Source organism: Styela clava, chromosome 4 (assembly GCF_964204865.1).
Source record: "Styela clava chromosome 4, kaStyClav1.hap1.2, whole genome shotgun sequence".
Classification (NCBI taxonomy): domain Eukaryota; kingdom Metazoa; phylum Chordata; class Ascidiacea; order Stolidobranchia; family Styelidae; genus Styela; species Styela clava.
Window position 1 is genome coordinate 6231657 of NC_135253.1, and position 20686 is coordinate 6252342.

Sequence of the window (20686 nt, forward strand, 5' to 3'; positions counted from 1 at the left end):
ATACATGTAAGTTTTTAAAATACAGTATTGAATACGCCCTCTAGTGCCCTCTCTGGTATAGAGAAAATTACAGGGCGGTTTGTTTTGCCAACGTCCGGACATGTATGTATGTTTATTCGTCTCGTAAAAGCAAGACCACAGGGTTTAGTAAATGTCAACATCTGGGTAATGTTCAGAAGTTACGGTACCGGTACCGAAGTTAAAAGCATAAAGACGAGTTCTGGTTTTCAATATTTTCATAGTTATAATAATAATTTATAAAAACATTTCTGGGTGGGCCACAAACCTATTCATAATTGCAAGAGTTACGATACCGTACGTACCGGTACCGTACCTCCCGGCGGATAAGTCTACTGGCAAATAAGACAACGCCTATTTTTGGCACTGAAAAATAGGGGTTTTCCATATACCGTAACCCTCCAATAAGACGGGGAAGAAAAATTGCTTCTCTGTTGCAGAGTTAAGCACTAATAATATGTATCAATCATTTTTATATGGTTAGAACCAGGCCTTGCTTTTTTCAGGCATAATACTACTCACAGAATTAATTCATACCAATAAAAGGGTAATTTTAATCAATTCATCAATTCAACCCAATAACTGAAACGTTGAAATAACCTGTTAATATGGTGTGATAATTACGGTACCGTACTGCACTGTCAGACCTGCAGACTGTACGGTACGTCCATGGGTTATTTAACAGTTGTGTTTCCAGTCTGGTGTCCCTTTTTGCTGAATCGGAAAAAACCGAAGAGTACCGGTAATAAATAAATCACTTTTTCTTGTGGTACCAGTACCTGTAGCAGTTTTCATTTTGACGTGACGAGATTAGTATACTGGTATATGCATAAATGGGAGTGCTTCATGACACGGCCACATTTTTTAAAAGTAATAGGATAAATAACAGCTGGCAGTACAAAGACAATTGAATAATCTTGATTGACAGACACTTTGGCAGGCGGGAATACATTATGAAATATAGACTATAAACCCATATATGAAGATTACACAAATTATGTTTTTTGAGAAGACTGTGCCAAAAATAGGCCGACCCCAGAAAAAACAAGAAAAGTATAGCTGCCCAATAAGATGACTCCCCACCTAAAATCAGACCAAAAATTGGGTTCAGAAAACCGACTTATTAGCTGGGAAATATGGTATTGATAAATTAGTTAGACTTTGATTGAAGTGAATGTTGCTGCTGCTTTTGGCTTTGGGTGGTGATTCTCATTTTAATTACCGATATTTAAAGTGTCTATATTAGTGAAAAGAATTTTTGTAGTTTTTTCCCTGCTTGAGAAAGTTAATGGGCCATAGAATTTTTTGTGCAACAAAAGTGGGCCACAAAAGAAAAAAAGGTTGAAAACCACTTTCAGACTTTCTAGCATCTAAATACCGTACTAACTAGCTATAACTGTATAACAGTGTAAACGAATTTGTTGGAAAAAAAAAGCAAAAATTCCCAATACTGCTGCAGTTCACTGCAGTTTTCCAGGATTTAATAAAGCACTGGGTACCCAACATTTACTGATACTCCAGGCAATTCAAAGTGCTGTTCTGTGAAATTTACTTTTCCCTGTTTTATCCTATGTATCAAATCAGAAAATTTTGTCATTATCAACAGATAAACTTGTTGGATACCATCACTCTCAAGTCACTAGTATACTTTATATAAATAGAATCATATATAACGTGTTGGACATGGGGAAGAAATTTTCGAAAATACTTGGCAACAAGGAAATGAGAATACTTATGCTTGGCTTAGATGCAGCTGGCAAAACAACTATTTTATATAAATTGAAATTGGATCAGTCAGTGACGACTATACCGACAGTAGGATTCAACGTTGAAACAGTGAAATATAAAAACACCAAGTTCAATGTATGGGATGTTGGTGGTCAAGATAAAATCAGACCTTTGTGGAGGCATTATTATACCGGGACACAGGTAAAGTGATATGGGCCATACTGCTGTTGTCATTTGGAATTTGCTGTTGCATATTTATAGTAGATGATATCATGGTAAATTTGATAGGCTATGGTTTTAATGCTTTTTCACTTGGTTTCAAAAGTACTCCCATAGTTTGTGTACCAGGTTGGGGTTGGGCACTAATTTATTCAGATTTTCCTCATTTTAGTTCTATTACAAGTTCGAGGGCTGTCAGTGTTAGCCCCTGCCCATAGGTTGCAGTCCCCTTACACACGCGCCGTTTTTAAGCATTTTCGATTTATTAAATGACTTCGTTTTCCATATCTTTTATGCTTTCGTTTTAAACAAAGCGCTATACAAAAAGACATTCAGATGTATTAGTACTGTATTTTGAGGAAACTTAATCTCTCTAGTTCAGGGGTGGACAGCCTTTTTCGGCTCGCGTGCCAAAATCAGGTAAATTTGACGGCAAAATTCTTTCGCGTGCCGACCAAAATTAAAAACAACTATGTGCTAATTTCAAAGCAAAAATACACAAAAATTAACCTCATAAACACGTACAGACAGCTTAACTATTCAGAAAAATATCATTCCGGCAATTAGATTTGATTACTTTTCTTATTCTATATCAGCCAGACCTCCGCTGCTGCATTACCGCTGATAGAGATGTTACATTGGGTTTATGTTTTGTAACTTTAAATAAAATACCTGAACTCTTTTCAGGCTACTCCCGTTACAAGACTTAATTAAGTACATAACTGAGAACACAGATTCACAAACATATGTAGATGAAAACATGGAGAGTAATGCAGTTGTGGAGTTTTTAAGATACGAAATTTTCCGGGAATGTCATCCCAATCACGAAATAGATGGTTTTCTGCACTTCTCTTTTGCATTTCCTTCCCTGATTGCTTATATTTCTTTCGAAATCAAGTTATAACTGTAAGTTAGCAAGTAATACTAACCAAAATGATCTGTACAACTTCATAAATCAAACAGAAGTGAAGAAAAGGGTGGCACAGTCCGACTATATTTCTATATTACTTAAGAATGTAGCCAAATGAATGCTGCGCTCTTTCCGAAAAAATTTCTGGAGAGCCTACTCTTTTGTTACGTCATAATGTATTTTTTGTAATCATATGTCATGAAAGTACAAAAAGAGTTTAAATAAATGACGGATTGTTAACAAACGATAATGAATTTTACACCTAATTTCATCAGATAATTGAAGAGTCTTGAAACTTTTTATCTGAAGGTGAATGATCTCGTTTGCGAGGCCTCGCTCGCGTGCTGAATAAATGGGCACGCATACCAGGGGTTGCCCACCCCTGCTCTAGTTCTACATAGCCTACCAATTCTTACATTCAGGCTGAGATGGGCTTTCGGATGAAACTTGTTGGTTTGGCTTTGGATAACCATACATTTTGCGAAAATGCTGTAATAGCAATATGTAACATGTGTTCATAAGTTTAATTATTGATAAACAAATCAAAATAAACAACTTCTGAATGTCATCGATGTCAATGAAAATTTCTCAAATACTAACAATCTTAGAGAGAAATATTGTTGTAAATGGTGATGGGGAAAATCAGTTTATTTTAATTCAAACTTCTCTCATCCTTCCTTGCTAATTTGTAATATTTTTGTCAGGGATTAATATTTGTTGTCGACTGTGCTGATTATGATAGAATCGATGAAGCGAAGCAAGAATTACATCGTATTATTAATGACAGAGAAATGAGAGACGCACTTATTCTTATCTTCGCTAATAAACAAGATCTTCCGGATGCAATGAAAACACATGAAGTACAAGAAAAATTGGGATTAACACAAGTTAGGGACAGAAATTGGTATGTTCAGCCATCATGTGCAACAACTGGTGATGGTCTTGATGAAGGACTTCGTTGGCTGACATGCAACCATAAATCTAAGTGAAGAAAGTTTTTTTTAAACCCGTGCTCTATGTGCAAGCCTAGACTCTGATATATATCGACACGTCATCATCACGCCAAATGCACAACACAATTTCATCGTCACATCATATAATTGTATAGAATCTGCATAGGATGTACAGGTTTATTTTTCGACTATTTTGCCTGAGTAATTTTGACCACAATTTTCTTGGTGATGAGAACTGTAAAACCGATGATATCATATAACATAGGATAATTGCCATTTGTATTAGACCAATAACTGCAGTTTGATTTGCCTGTGATTAGTGTTTAGTGAATTTCAAATTAATATGTTTACAAATGCATTTTATTGTACATCTGGGCTGCAGATGGTTATTAAGAAGTATGTGCATCTCACCAGGGAGAAATAAAATACCGTATAGTGAATTCTAGTAGCAATTCTTTAACTTTTTGAATTATCTTTAATTAATTTTACTCATTATCCTGGCAGTCAATAATTACATCTAGATTATTATTGCAATATATTTATTCTGCCTGGCTTGATATGCATATGATAAATATACTCAATCCTAAGGTATTACATATTAGTTTTAGTGATTTATCATAAGTAAGGCAGTATAAGCTTCTGTGTAATGATTCTAAGAACACGAGTTGGCCACATTGCACAATTGTAGGTATTTGTTAAAATGTTGATTATATTTTTCATGAGGGAGTATGTGTTTTAAATAATTAATATTACAAAATTTTTATAGGTTATTAATTTGCAAGACATAAAAAAAGATAAAACAGTTGGAAATATTTGGCCATGACTGTTAACATCTTATTTAATGCGTTCTCAAAACAATGTCCAACAGTTTTAGGAAATTAATTTCCTTTAGTGTAACCAATTAGGCTAAATATAATAAATGGATCTTAAGTAGCTTATGCAATATCACAATTAAACTGTGAAGAGGCCATTCATTTGATCTTAATGTTCTGCATACATCTCCATGATTATGCACATTTTACCTCTAGGATTTTGATGATATATGGTTGAGCCAAAGCATACTGTTGATCATAACTTAATTTCAGATGAACAAATTATTGATTAAATTTTATAGGACAATGAACAATTTAAAACTTGTGTTGTATTAAGAAAATTTAATTTAATTTTTTTTTTAAATTGGTCAACATTTATGTTTATTATGAGAGATTCATAATGATGTGTGTTGTCACAATTATATCCATGTTTTCATAACTCATCAGGTATGTGCAAGCCAATATCTTTTCGTGCATGACTCATTCTTTTATGTGATGATTTAACACATCTGCGTTAATGTATCACAGAGCTTGATCTGTTATTATTACAATAGTGTGAAGTGAAGATTGAACTGTGAGCTGTAGTCACTTCTCTTCCTCTGTGAAGGAGTTTAAAAGAAAACCTAAATTTAGAACAAAACATGATTTTAATTTATTTGAAGTTATTCAATATTATACACCAGATGATAAATTACCATTTATTCTGAATTGTCATTTCTGCATCTGCAAATGCTATGACATTCCTAGTTGCTGCAAAAGTGATAAAGATATAACAGAACCTTTGTATACCGAGACCTGTTGTCTATGATATATATACTTCATGATTATATTCCTCAAATGTGTTTCAGTTATCAAATGTTGAATTGTATCAAATATATGCTGCTTTGTGATTTTTTATGTCATCATTTTTATTTGCATGCTTTGTTTATTACTTTCTCACAGCATTTGAGTGTTGAATTTTCTTTTCATTGACGTCATTTAGACATTAGATATGTATTAAAATGCATAAATGCAGGGTACTAAGCTTGGAGAACCATTCAGTTTGTGGCATATTCAAGATGCTTATGTGTATACAATTTTTGTGTTCTTGTTGTTGGCATTTTTACTTGCTAATATGCCTTTACAATGTCATTTTGTGTGTCACATAACTTTCTCAATTCATTTGGTTTGTATTAAACTGATGATCAATTACGTATTTTATGTCTGATAACAAGCGTTATTGAAATTCTAGAACATAGCTAGTTTTGATGAACATGTATATTATTACCTATGTATGTTGTCCGATACTTCTTGGACCAATTTTTACTGCTATATACGTTATTATTCACAGTTGTTAATAGCAAATAATTTATTGCTTTGTTGTTTCCCAAAAATGTGTTTGAAAGGCTATTTTTCCTGATGTGTTGTTTAATTGTATTGTGGCTGGCTTAAGAAAGTTCTTTAGTTCTATCTCCTATCAAACCAATATTTGCTGAAAAGTGTTGAAGTTTGTCATTTTCTGTAGTTCGAAAGTAAATTCACTATGACTCAGAATGTGATGATTTCGATCGCAAAATCATGAAATGCAATTGCAATGGATTGTTAGTGCTATGCGTCTGCAAACATAAAAAAAACTATATTTTCCTAGACAACTAGAATAAACGACTTGTTTTTGAATAAGGTTTCGGATACAAGCTTCCCTGTGTCACCTTCCCAGCAATAGAACTTGCTTGATTGTGTTTTCTTTCACTTGATAACTATAGTAATAGGAAGGGGAAAAGCTCAATTCAAGAGGTGTTATGTCATGGTTACCCTTTGAATTAGATCAAATAGGTACTGAAAAGACCTGATTTTTGACTATCAGTTTCACAATCAACGGTAATGACGAGTTGATTCAAGAAGTGTCATGTCATGGTTACCCTTTGAATTAGATCATGACATGGTCAAATATTTACGGATAAGACCTGATTTTCAACTATCAGTTTCACGATGATCGTTAGTAGCAGAGCATCATCAGAATGAATAAATAAATATATTTTGTACCTAACCAAGTCTTTTTAATCTTTATCAAATCCAATGTTATTGCAATGCTATGAACTACTACAACAGTGGAGTTATTCAGAAGTGATCAAACTCTAAAAGTGAAATTCGACTTTCATTTATTTAACTTATCGCCAAATACATGCATTAGCGTTGTATAAAGCCACATTCCATTCAACCATAATTGTCATTAGCAAAAAATTCTTGACTTTAAAGCAGCGGTTAATTTAACAGATTGTGATTTTTTAGGGCCCAATATATACGTCAGAACCAATCTACTTTGTTGTGTTTTTAATGTGTATGTTTAGGCGATTTTGATGTAAATTGCAGCGGTGTTTTCCATGCTTTTTTTTCTTTATTATCATTATTTCCGTATTAAATGACAATAATTATTTTCAGTTGTGTTTGCGGTTTACGTACTCAAACGACCATAGAAGTTTTTTTAACCTTGAATTTGTGTAAGAAAATCGAATCTATACCCTAGCATTTTGCTGGGTCAAGGTAGGTATACTTAAGGTGATTGATCACTTCGTCTAATTGAGACCTGAAAATGTGTTGAAAGCAAAGTGATGAATGATCATAGGGCGCTTTCGCTGCTAGTCGTAATAGAAGAGAAGAAGAAAGTTGCTGTGAGCCTATTAATGGATAATGATACGAGTGGCGAGAGCATGTCAAACGTAGGATAGGATTTTTATGCCGGGAGGGAAGCCGATAAGACGGCTTAATGATGATAGGGCGTACCACTACCTCTCTTTACGCTACCAGTCCATGTTTAAAATACGCAGATTGACTCCTATCGCATGCCGCAACAACTACCGGATTAAAATAAAAATTTATTTCTCCAAATCTTCTTACTCATCAATCAATAGAAAATGAAACAACTGCAATCAAATCACGTAATTCTGATATAACTGGATCTCACGTGAGTAATAATCAGGGCCGTAGTTAGCCTAGCGTTAGAAAAAGAAGCTTAGGGACCCCCGGCGTTTAATTCTAAACTACGCCTGCTATCCATTTTAAGGCGCTTTCAAATTGTAAATGCTTGTTCCCTGATAAACCGGTTTTAAATTCAAATACCATCCTATCTACTTGGTTGATTAGCATACGTATATTATGCAATTCAAAATTGTATACACGATGTCATAGTACATTTTCAATATCCACAGAAAATACATATCATGACGTCGTAATGATTTTTATACCGGTACAGTATTGTTAAAGAAAAGCCTCACAAAGGGCGTATGCCAGGGCCTCTCATAGTCCAAATCCGGCCCTGGTGATTATGGGTAATGGAAATATTCGAAGCAGCATTCTCGAAAACGCACAGAAATAGTCTGATTTCTCAATATGCTTGTAGCTTTTTAGATATGAAAATTATGTTTTAGAGTTCGATGTGTTGAACTATTCGTGGTTGAAAACGAAATAGTCCTTCGAAGATCAGAATGTCTGTGTCTGTAAACATTGGTATTGAAGCCGAATGTCTGTAAATGAATCAATAAGGAATATTTATTGTCAGTTCGCAGGAATCTTTCGATAGCTATTCCTATGTACACTTATGTGGAATTTTTGAGTGCTCCCAAGCGTTGAGATACAGGTGCCGCGATACAAATAACATTATTGTTTCAAACATATTTCTGACTTATAACTATCAGAATACGGTTCCATTACATTTGAATCCACGACAATTGCACCTGCATACTATTGCATCTATGGAAATTTGCACGGGTATTTGAACCCATACTAACCCATGGATTTCAGCACCCGCATGTGGATTGAATCCGCGTGATTTGGCAGCAGTCTAGATTTATAATGTGGATGTGTGGAACAGGATTTAATAATCCTGTTACTAATGGACTCACTTATCATAACTTTGTTAGATAATTTGCTACCTAATCCACTAGAATTTTTTTTCAATTCGCAGATAAACCTATGTATGTACAGTACCTTTTACTTCTGGTGATGGGCTCGCCTTCTGCAAATTTGCATCGAGTGTAACTTCCATAGCAAGTACAATTAAACTTTTGTCTGGAATATATTTTTGTATACGTCTCACATTTTTGTCGAACAGGACAGTCCGTCTTACCTGAAGGAATTGATTTATAATATATATATATATAATAAGAGATATCACTTTTTCAGTAAATTTCCTTTGTGCCCATTTTTAAATTACTACATATTAAAGTATTCTCTGCTTTATTATTTTACTCACCTCAACTTAAAAATGTCGCACAAATATAATATTACTTATGGCGTCTTGGACGAAACTTTCTAGCTAGACTAAAATAATTTTGAAAATTTTCAATTAAAGACACACTTACCAGATCCGCACGCATAGCATTTGGAAGTAGGATCTGGAGCGCATTGGTTTTCGAGTTGAGACATCGCTGAAAAAAGTTTATATATATTTACAATGTCACAACCACAAGTATGACTTTATGATCGGATACTCAATTATTTAAACGAGCTCAGACAAGTTTTACGAACCTTCGCGCTAACTTATTTGGAAACCTTTCCGTATCATTCATGTTTTTATGATTTTTTATTCTTTAATTTTCAAACAAAATAAGCTAGTTTAAATAAATTGAACAGTTTTTACCATAATAATGCCTCCATTTCCTAAAAAGGATTAGAAAATAGCGATATAAAGTTATACTAATTTATCTTAGCAACAACTAATCGAAGAATTTTTACTATTTCGGATTTTTTTTATCGAACCCCTTTATAAAAGGAAATTCTAATTTCATTCATCAGTGATCTTTTATTTATCAGTAATTAGATCATCATGCCCCCCCCCCCTCTCACCCAACCCTCGCGACTATAAACGGGTATAATCATGGCCACCGGTTGGTTACTGGTGCAGTGTCGTTTATTACAGCCTTGTGTATCAGTATTTTTAAATTCAACTTACTTTCCAATCTACTTGGGTAACGAGCTTACTATTTTGCCTGTAACTAAAATTTCGTATTCCATGCAATTTTAATTAAGGCGTCATATTACATTCTACATAGCGCCAGACACATATTATAGCGTCATAATGAGGTTGTGCCGTTATTGTACGGCAGAGGTTTCTAACCGGGTGTTGCAAGAATGCTCAATTGTGAAGTTTGGTTAAAAATACAACGCCATTAAAGGTTTGGAGTGGTGGAAGAAATTCTCCACTTTTCCCATATTCTCCTTAACTGCTTGAAACTAAACGCTTCAAACGAGATATAAAAACATATTGAATGCCAGATACATGAAAAAAATGAATATACTACTATGCCTTTACTATTCACGCGTATAAACAATACTGTTTTTCAGCAATTCCTAAACGGGGTTGCAAGAATCGTTGATGTGAATTTTTAGGGGTGCGAAGAGGAAAAGGGTTAAGAACCCATAGCCTGGGATCCCTCTTTGTCTAAATCCGGCCCTGATTATTAATTTCGATGCCGGTAATTAAACAGACACGCGGTGAAATGGCGCTATATACAAATATATAGAACTAGTTATTTGAACCAATATTCCTATTTGACAGAAATATTCGATTCGATATAAAAATCACTTCGTATTCGAGAAAATTATCCGTTCATATTCTGTATGCATGAATAAATAACAACAACATCAGCCATATATATAAGCTATTTCGGGCAATAGAAAATAGACGATTGGATTTACAGTAATAATTTTAATTGTGTTTTTGGTTCGAGTATTACTTACAGCAAACACATTTTGATGCTCCTCTTCCTTCCCCAAGGCATGTACAATTACATGTGTCGTTATATTTCCATGATTCGTTTATTTTGTATAAGTCACCCGTCTAAAAATAAGGCCTAGCTTATTATATTTACCACAATGCATCAAATGCGAAGTGCTTATGAAATATTTTCTAATAATAAAATAAAAATAGGAAAATGCTCGCACTTTGTGGTATGTTATTTTCCGTTTTGATTCACTTTTTTGCGGAATTTTGAATTCAACTAATGCGGTATTTCAGCTATATGCACAATACATCGACCTGTAGTTCGTGATGCCACATGTGATTGGGAAAAGAATGTGGAGTTGCAAAAAATTTAATCTAGTGCAACTTTCTTCGATTACTGGTATAATACCAAGGAGCATAAGCATAAACGGTTCCGATTGTGTACTTATCAACTTATTAATTGAAAACTTGTGAGATAAATATTATGAACCAATAACAGTCTCGAAGCTATAAGATTCTCGTAAAAATTCAAGGTACGCTCCAGAGCACAATTTTGACCATTGTATACGAGAGCGATACAATCTATTATTTCTATTCTCATTACACAAACAAAATGACGAACCAATTAATCATAAATCATTGGTTACATTCGTTTTTGACGTAGACGTGTTCAACTAATTCCGAAGACGATTTCGGGACCTCCTGAAGTATGCGCACCAAGATGGCGCACAACCTGAACTCAGGTTGTGTATACCGGGTTAGGGTTCAGGTTGTGCAACATCTTGATGCGCATACTTCAGGAGTACCCGATTTTGTTTATCACATCAGAAGTTTAAATATATATATACTGCTTCCCCGAACGGTATAAAATTAATGATAAGAATTATGTAATGAAAGAATTATGAATGAGAGAATTCATGAAACCGTACGTATTTATGTAGCCATGTGCAACGCAGTCTTGGGAACCCCAGTCATGATTCAAGTCGAGTCACGGGTCCTCGGAGTCTCAAATAGAGTCAATCACTGAGTAAAGTGCTATTTGCACAAGTTATCTCAATCAGAAGATTCGAGATTTTGGTGAATAGTGAGTGACTCACGTCGAATCGAAGACTCTAGCTTTCTCAACTCTGTAGCATTGTGTATATTGAATAACTAACTGAAGCCTCAACTCGAAATTTGGATTGCTGATTTTATTCTGAATATTGTTGTGATATGTGAGTGCGCGTGATCTTTCCCATGCAGAAAATCGCAATAAGATGGCAGTAAAAAAGTTTATGAATGAACTTTCAACAATTTTTTTTAGAGATAGTAGGTATCACCTGTTGATCTTTACAACATTCTCCATATTCGCAGTGATAAGACTTGGGACAACAGCCATCGGATATTAATTTACAACAATATGGGAAACTGATAGATGGACAGCTGAACAAACAATAAAAACGTAAAATTAAAGATCTCCGTACATAACATGTTGAAAACAGCTCAAATTTATTCTTAAAATTTTATCAGACTTGAATAACAAAGTGTGAGTGATGTGATAAAATCATGCATTTGTTTTGAAATATATTTATGAATGACTATTATTTTCGGTTACATTGGAGACACTTCGTTAAAATATTTTTGAACTATTGGCCTATTTTGGTCAGTGGAATCGTATTTTTATTTAAGTCATACTTCATTTGACTTCTCTATGTCTACACCTTGTCCACACATAAAAAATATTTCTAATACCGATCCTACAGGCTACATGTACAGAAATTACACGCCACTGTGTATAAGAACGATGGGAAATTGAGCATTATTAAATGAATAATTATCTTACCTGCGGAAACAAACTACTTTGGGTATAATGCGATGCCCATATTTCTTCGGTGCACACTTACACCGATATTGGCATCCTGCATATTCATGCTTGAACAAAGAACCAATTGGGTGTGCTTTTTTGTTCACATAACACTTACGAATTCCTATGAATTGGAATTTGCTTCAATACTCGGTATAATATTACGGTAATGAATATTGCATCAATGGATCGTTTTACACCAAATAATATGGAATCATGTTATACAAACTGGAGTTAATTCACATAATAATTGTATTATTAACTGATTATCGAAAGCAAATATACATATTACGTTAATAGTAAGATTCAATCGTTGTTGTAGCGAAGTAAATATATATCAAGTACCCAATAGCGTCTTATGTTTAATTTTTATAAAAATCACAATATCTATACTAGGCCCTTATGTTATTAGTTTCCGTTATCGCAATTTTGGTCCTACCTGGTATTGAAAGGATCCAAATTGAATGGGCAGGAAAATGCACCTTATCAGAATATAATCAACGTGCGTTGACAATCTTACTTGTTATTTTTTTAGTTACATAAACTCACTTGGTGTACTTTTTGTTGGTGATGTTCCCAGAAGTAACAGAAATACAATAGTCATTGGAAGAATGAATATGTGCTTCATTTCACTATTAGTTTTCTGATACTAAGAAATTTATAAGTATGAAGAAATTTGATTTTCCTACCTACACCTGATACAGCCCTACACAATACTGTCTGACGAGTTATCATACATCAGGAATATCATCCAATCGAAAACCACTGTTTTCTATGCTTCGTATAAAACTGCGACGAATCTATAAATAGATTACCAAACTACTGTAAACAAGATCCGAAACTTCCAGCAGTTTTGAGCTTTTATGTTCATGACTTTGCTGTTTCCTCGGACTGAAATATGACTCGTATTTTGTCAAAAATAAAAAATTACGACAGCGAAGTAGCTGGATTTTTGGGAGAATGCGGGCTCTTTTTTTACGAAAAAAATATTTATCACGGAATCATTCTAAATCAGTATTTTTTCAGGAAATAGCCACACACTGTATACAATCTTCATGGAAAAGCGTGAGGTCAAAAATATACACCATTTGCAATCTAATATAACTTAGCCGGCCTACCTCGAATAAAATTGTTTGATATGCTATTTTTGTTCCAAACACCTCGCTTGCGGAGATTCAGTGGTTACATCCAATTCATACACTAAGCGAATTTATCTACCACTTGCATGTAAATACTGTTGCAGATACATATTTTTAAGCAGTATTGGGAATGTTTTACCCTTATCCATGATTTGAATTCATGAGTCTGCTAAAATTCTTCATAATATTTTTAAAATTTTACACAATTCTCAAAAGTTCTGAATGTAAATATATACGCAAATTTTAACCCAATAATGTCGTCAACGAAATCAGAATAAAAATGTTTGTATTGTTTATTTTCATTTTATCAGCTATGCATTTCTCAATGTGACTTCAATAATTCAGAATGTAGTTACAGAGTACAATTATAACTATTTAACATGCCCATGCGAAGATTAATATTTCTATTATTGGGAATTATTAGGGCACTTAATCCAAACAAAATGGCGAGACCAAATGGAATCACGGAATGTGGAACAAGCAAATATTTATGCCTCCCCGTTAAAGTGTGCAAAAACTATATACAAACAAATAGAAATTTCAAACTCGACAAAAAAATAATGAATTTTTCAACCAAAAGCACGCTCTTTTGAAAATCAACCTTAGGGGATAACAGTATCGGTGATGTCTCGACGTAAACCAAATTTATTTTGACAAAACAATATTGAGGACAAAATAGAGATGAAACATATCCTGGAACTATTGCAAAGTAGGTGATTTATTGCTTCTTATGAAAGTACCGAAATCAACTTTTATCAACTCATTGTATGGCGCTCCGGAAGTATTCGTACCAAGATGACGCACAACCTGAACAACCCTAACTGGTACACATACTATGTTCAGGTTGTGACTACTTATAAGAACATTTCGAAAAAGAATATGCAATGCAGTCGTAATGGTAGTTAAACAGTTTTACAAATAACATATAATGAAAACTACCATATTTCCAAAATACCAAAAAATATGGCATATCAGTTGACGAAGACATACATTGGTCGATGCAGTTATTAGCAGAATCAATCAGCTGTTCAGTTCATCATTCCGTTCTCGATTCCATATCGTTCGCACAATATATTCCACCTGGTATTATATTCATGACGACATGCTTCACAGGCTACACACGTTTGTTTGATAATGTTATCTTGTAACGATGGATCAAAAGAAGTCACTAAGTCGATTAGAGTATCGTGAGCATCAGCTGTGGAGTATAAAGCATTTCACGTCGTGCGTAGAAGTAAACCAAAGGTTTTGTAGTAAAGGTAATACAGTAAGCCTGTACATGCTTGCTTGCTTTCGGACTGACTGACCTGTAAATTGTCTATCCGATTTTTTTTTTAATGAGAATGAGGTTACCAACTTATGTTATCCACAGTCATGATTTGTTGATATCGGATAAAAACTAGATCAAACTTATATCTGAATAAAAAGGAATCAAAGATTCATATTTACCAATAACGCGCACTGCAACTTCTTGCAAAGGCTTTATTTGATCTTCCATTGACTTCAAACTTTTCTTGACTGCAGAGAGTGATTCTGCTTGTGTTTCTCCCTCCATTATGTCAAGATCAGAAGCAGAAATACGATGTGTCCTGAATTGTAATTTCCTAACTAAAAAAAATTCACAAAACAGTAGTGAAGATTGAAAAAACTGGCAAAACCTTCAAAAAGGTTGGGAAAGTGGTGGAAAGAATTGATTGTGCCAGTTCACCCATACTACACAAACAAACATAAAAAAAAAAGATAAAAACACGAACGTGCATCGTTCGGGCATTCAACTTGGTGAACACGCTGCAAAAATGTGGGTGCTGGCAAATTGGCATTAGAACAAATTGAAATTCACAGCTGAAAACTACATTGATGCAAAGGTATTGAATTACAAAGTATAGACTTAATAAAACACAGCATGTTTCTTATGTGAGTAGCTTTCACTCTATCCAACTAATTAACACTACTAAACCAGGATCGAAATAGTCCATGACAAATTTTCAACATCGGAGATTTAGAAAAGTCATTACAGTAGGCTTAAATCCAGATCAATATGATTTGTTTAAATGTCACTGCAAACCAACAAAGCGTCTACACTAGTTCATGCAATATATAATGATATTTATCACATGGCAGGATATGCAACAAAGATTTGATTATGCTCCTGCACATAATCCTACTCAAGCAAAGCCTTGTTCAGAGCAAAAACAGCTCATAAAAAGACTATTCTTTTTTCACACAAAAGTTTTAAAATAGACAGAGGCAAACCACCATCAATGTAAGTATAAGAGAAAATAACTGTCCGATACAAAAATCATCAGAAACAAAATTTGAACAATGAAACAGGAAATCCAAACAACAGCCAAGAAAAAGACACATAGTGAGAAAAAAAATAAAATGGAAAACTTGTAACAGGGACTTATTTCCAATTATGATACCTATTACTACAAGGCTTTTTATATTTAAACCAGAATGAGGAAATATTAGCATGCAGATTGCGACTTCAATGACTCCAGTATTGTGCTGGGGATTTATGAATCAAATGGTGCACTATTTTATAATAAACCGCCTACCATTCCCTGTCATCCGATAAATATGCAAATCAAGCATAAGAATAACGTGACGTAAACGAACTTAAATCATACAGCAAAATTACAATACGGCATCAAGTTTGGTAATTTGAATTCATAACAATCGCCATGTAAATGTTACAAATTCGTGGGTTGAAATTGAAAATCTGTTTTAAGATTGGAGTTTGATAGAAATATCCAAGCTGTAGGATTCATTCCACGAAGTTTTTATCTCAACACTGCAATGTTCAATTTGTCCATTCAAGCATGACTGGAATGCTTTCATTTTGTTTTCTGTTGCAACAATCTGATTGTAGTGAATTTTTTAATACTTCTCAAAAAGCTTTTCCCTCAAAAATACTTTTCGCAACAGGTACATTTAAGCAGCTGTATGTCTGAATGTTTCTTACGATGACTATTCATTGCAGGGACAGTTGTTAAATGTACTTTTGCAAAATAAACTAACTAGGAAATATATTCTTCTCGGCACCCAAAGCATTTGAACGTCTGGTATTGAATTTTCTTTCAGAGTTATAATTTTCTGCATGTTTGCTTTCCTTCAGCATACTCTCTCTATTTATATAGAGCCCTATTTTCCGTGCTCTCGTAAAGCTGGATGAATAAAAGTATCAAACTTTTTCAATGTACTTCTGTAACAGTATGTCGCTACACTAGGCTATAATAAAAATCTAGAATTTACTTTGTCTCATGTTATCAGGATAGCAGGAATGTGAAATTAATATGAATGTATTAACCCGCATGGCCTAAACGAGAATACACTTCACCGCTCCACGGGATAATACATCTAACGAACGCGATCAACCATTCGGCCACTGCTCTCGATGCTCTGAACTCGGCGACAGCCGTTTACTGACTTGTATTTGGTGACGCAACAATCGGCAATCTGTTAAAAGCACTCAGCTACATTGTACAGGGTTACCAGATCAATGCGTAGTATTCACTCCTAATCTAGCAATTTAAATTCTTGTTTGCAGTTTTGCAAAAGACGAGCTTCGTATCATTTTATTTCAAAAAGTTCACTGAAGTGAGGAAGAATGATAAAACTATAATGCTGGAGCCATGTACTTTATGGATGTTTCCCCGAGTATCGATTTCCTTGTTTATTTCCATACAATGAACAATTAGTAATAGGTCAACAATGACAAAACAATTGCAATTTGTGGAGTCGCTCAGACATTTCTTTCGCACAGACAGATATTAAGCATAGTTGTAAACATTGTCTCGTTTTCGTGATTTTGAGTGTGATTTATCAGTTTTTAGTTGTGTTTCTGAAAATCAATAACTTGATCGTCATTATGTCTTCCAGGAGCTTCAGTTTAACTTTAAAACAATAACCAAAAGTTAGCGCCGAAAAGAAGTGTAGACACAGCCGCGTAAAAAGCCAATATAAGCAGAGGGCGTAGTCCGGCTAAATTATTAAATATTAATACAACCGTAAATATATATTGAACACAATTGCAAAATGATTTTCAAAACGTGTCCTGTATATCTACAAGACATTTTCTCCTATTCAATCGGGTGATGTCATTTTATGGAGCGGTGTTAATGTTACCAAAAATAGCTCTAAAAATGATGAAAAGGCAAGAAACTTAAAGGGAGGATAACGCGCGAAAATCCGAAAAGTGGATTTGGAAAAGTAATTGACATAGAAAATGTGGGGCCATACGTTGCAGTCGTGCCATTGAAATAATACCCTCGTGGTCACTGTGTAACACGTTTTTATGTGCATGCTACGCCCACGAAATTCCACCAAAAGCGTACTTTGGCACCGTGCAATAATACCAATACTACGCAATACTTATCCATGAAAAAAAATTCTCATAATACATGCATAGAATATTTCTCTAATCCGCTTTTGTCAACGTTATGGTTGAAAGTTAGCTTTTAACTAATACGACAGATTAGGCGCTAAATAAATGTAGCTTCCTCGCTAACGGTGACCACGCATGTTTTTTGAAAACAATTTTAATCCTCCATATTCGTGAGATGTACCACTATGAAACAATCTATTAAGTGGGTTACTTTTGTACGGAAATAACATTTCATCTCATATAATGGCATCGAGAGCTCCTCAGATATCAATACAATTAATCTTCGTACTTCTGGAATTTATATCTTGTCCACGACGAGGCAGATAAAAAAGACTAAGGTATATTAAAATACAACAACACCACATTCGATAACATAGTTTAAACTTATTGAAAAGTTGCTTATGAAGGGATTTTTACATAATCGACAAAAGTTTATTGTACGTATGCGTTAATCGATTATGCGTAATTGTTTACATAAAAGAAATTAGCTAAAGGAGAAAACATGAAAAGACTACAAACAAAGTTTCTGAAAATGGAATAAAGTGTACGCTTTTCCCTTTTAATGTAAACTATCCCATATAACTAAAATAGCTATAGCCTAACCCTAACAAATGCTTATCATCTTGACAAGTTTTTAACAATAGCAAACATATATATAAACAATCAACGTTATGACAACAATTTAATATGGAAGGTCGTTGCCTAATTTCGAACTTCGTGAAGCTGTTCTTTGAAAAGGAAGGTTGTGACAATGTATTTACGAGACAGCTTGTCGTTATAGCTGATGCTTATCAGAAAATTATAGTGTCTTACAAGTATTCGTTTAGAATCAAGGTTACGGTGCTTCAAAACGTGTTATGTATGAGCAATCTTTTTGAGTCCTGACAATATGGCAATTGTACATTGTTTACTTGTAGAATCAAGTACACAAGGGAATTCTCTGCCCTTTTAGCATTCTGAACACGGTGGAGTCACGAACTGGTAAAAATATAATCATATGTAAACAAAAACACCCAAGGTATTTGTCAACACAATTTTTAACTTCATTCAGCAATATTCATTTACATGCTCGGATTAACATAGTTTTCCGATAAACTAGAAATAATAGTTGCTTAAATATAACTATGGAAAGTTTCACGTGAATTCTCCTAATGTTTTATATCCAACACGTTTTAAATCCCCAGAACATAAATATGATAAAATTAGAACGTACTTAGATGGTGGAATTTTACAGAGAAATAAAACCAGCAATGACACATTTTATAATTTGAAATAAAGACTTGTAATGTTTTTATTCAGATGTTCGGTATTCACCGACAATGCAAGCTTTTACCGTGTGGAAAATTGATTTAAATCGTATTCATTTCGAGATGCAACTAAATTTGAAAGTCGATGAAGGTTTATCAAGATTTTATATTCCAAAGTCAGATTTAAAATAGAAAATTGGCCACGTACGACCAAGTAAGAAGTAACCTACACGACTTTTACTTTTACATGGATCATTTGCTGTCCTATCGCTGACACAAATCCGCCCCGGACACACCCATATCTGCGTAAGCAACAATCAAAAGCCTGTATGAATCAGACGTAAAAGTACCGGAGGGCAAAAATATATGATGAAATCACGGTACCGCCATCTTTTATACAAATTTCGAATGTTTTACAACTTTGCGATGTCCCGCAAATTGTTGTATTTATATATATATATATATATATATTAGAATTTTCACACAGAACCTGCTAATCAAGATGGATCTCAAATTTGCTTATTATTTTTCGTTCAAACTGTAATCCGGGACGAAGTTGACTTATAAATGAACAGTTTTTCAAAAGGGTTACTCTTTTTCAGATGTTGAGGATAATATTTAGTTTAAAGGGTCAAGTCCAATAACAATTGAAGGGCTACAAAATGAAATGTCATATCTTCGATTGAATATTGCAACATTTGCTTTGTTGGTGACGTCCAATGAGACATTGACGTATTTAGACCGAAACATGGATTATCGCCACAAGATATAGAAACTATTTTTTATCTTACACAGCGTGTTTCTAAATAAAACTCTAAACTGTAAATTATTTTATGTTTTTTTTTGGCAGAGATAAAATGAGTTCATTTAACGATGAATTTTTAAATTATAATATCCTCATTATATTTTAAAAATTCAAGGTTTTTCTTATCATATGCAGACTATTTTTGTCATCACAAAAACATACTTTTTGGCCCAGAAACTTTAAAAATATATTCGAGTCATTTTGCATATCGTATTAGCGGCAATTCGGATTCTTTACTATGCCACAGAAATCAAAGCATTTGATTTGAGAAATCATTTTGTGAGATATGAAAAATTTAGTATTTTAGTTTTTAAAATCAGTTTTCATATTGTTCACTCTCTTTAGCTTTCGTCCATATATCTTTCAACAGCGTTTTTGTTGAGAAGAGCAGAAAAAGTTTGCTCAATGCTTCATGGAGTAATGTGTGAGTTGGAGATTGTCAAGGCGAATATATAGTTAATTTCAAAATATTTCATCATTCTGTACATTCTTGCCTAAAATGAAATCTACAAGTAGTTTAGTCATAATTGAATGGAAACTGTTATACGGAAAGCGAAAAGTTTTTGCCTCAATCAATTTCGCATCGAAAATCTTATTTTACGTTATAATAGTACATGATGAAGATAGTTGAGAGAAACACGTAAGATCAAATTGGTACAATTTAATTTTCTAATGAAAATTCATTTGAAAAGTTATTGAAAATTTTTCGCGATTTTGCAATCACTGAACATAACATTTTAAGTTTCAACCAATGCTGAATAATTCTACAAGGATTCGAACTCAGATGTATATGTAAGGGCGGTCCACCTATTTTGTAACCTGGAGCATTTTTTTTAGTTAATTATTCCATTTTTAGGTAATGTGACGAAACACACAGCATTCTATATTAAGACGAAACGTCGTCAAATTGTGAACTTTGTTCAAAGC

At 33.9% G+C, this 20686-nt stretch overlaps 2 protein-coding genes and 1 long non-coding RNA gene across 3 annotated transcripts; 1 reads left to right on the forward strand and 2 right to left on the reverse strand.

The window, feature by feature from the left end:
• The first annotated feature begins 1612 nt into the window (after window positions 1-1612).
• LOC120325747 (ADP-ribosylation factor 6) lies at window positions 1613-7112 on the forward strand. Its single transcript, XM_039391891.2, has 2 exons — window positions 1613-1947; window positions 3580-7112. The coding sequence occupies exons 1-2, from the start codon at window positions 1702-1704 to the stop codon at window positions 3862-3864; spliced, it is 531 nt and encodes a 176-aa protein (XP_039247825.2). The 5' UTR covers window positions 1613-1701; the 3' UTR covers window positions 3865-7112.
• A 487-nt stretch (window positions 7113-7599) lies between these two features.
• On the reverse strand, window positions 7600-12917 carry LOC120327063 (uncharacterized). The gene is made up of 7 exons (XM_078112202.1): window positions 12731-12917; window positions 12161-12305; window positions 11658-11760; window positions 10356-10455; window positions 8978-9043; window positions 8604-8742; window positions 7600-8140 (listed from the first exon to the last, which is right to left on the reverse strand). The coding sequence occupies exons 1-7, from the start codon at window positions 12807-12809 to the stop codon at window positions 8041-8043; spliced, it is 732 nt and encodes a 243-aa protein (XP_077968328.1). The 5' UTR covers window positions 12810-12917; the 3' UTR covers window positions 7600-8040.
• Window positions 12918-13591: 674 nt separating this feature from the next.
• Window positions 13592-16644, reverse strand: LOC120327138 (uncharacterized). The gene is made up of 2 exons (XR_005567490.2): window positions 14770-16644; window positions 13592-14518 (listed from the first exon to the last, which is right to left on the reverse strand). It is a non-coding gene; the product is annotated as an uncharacterized LOC120327138 (long non-coding RNA).
• Window positions 16645-20686: the final 4042 nt, after the last annotated feature.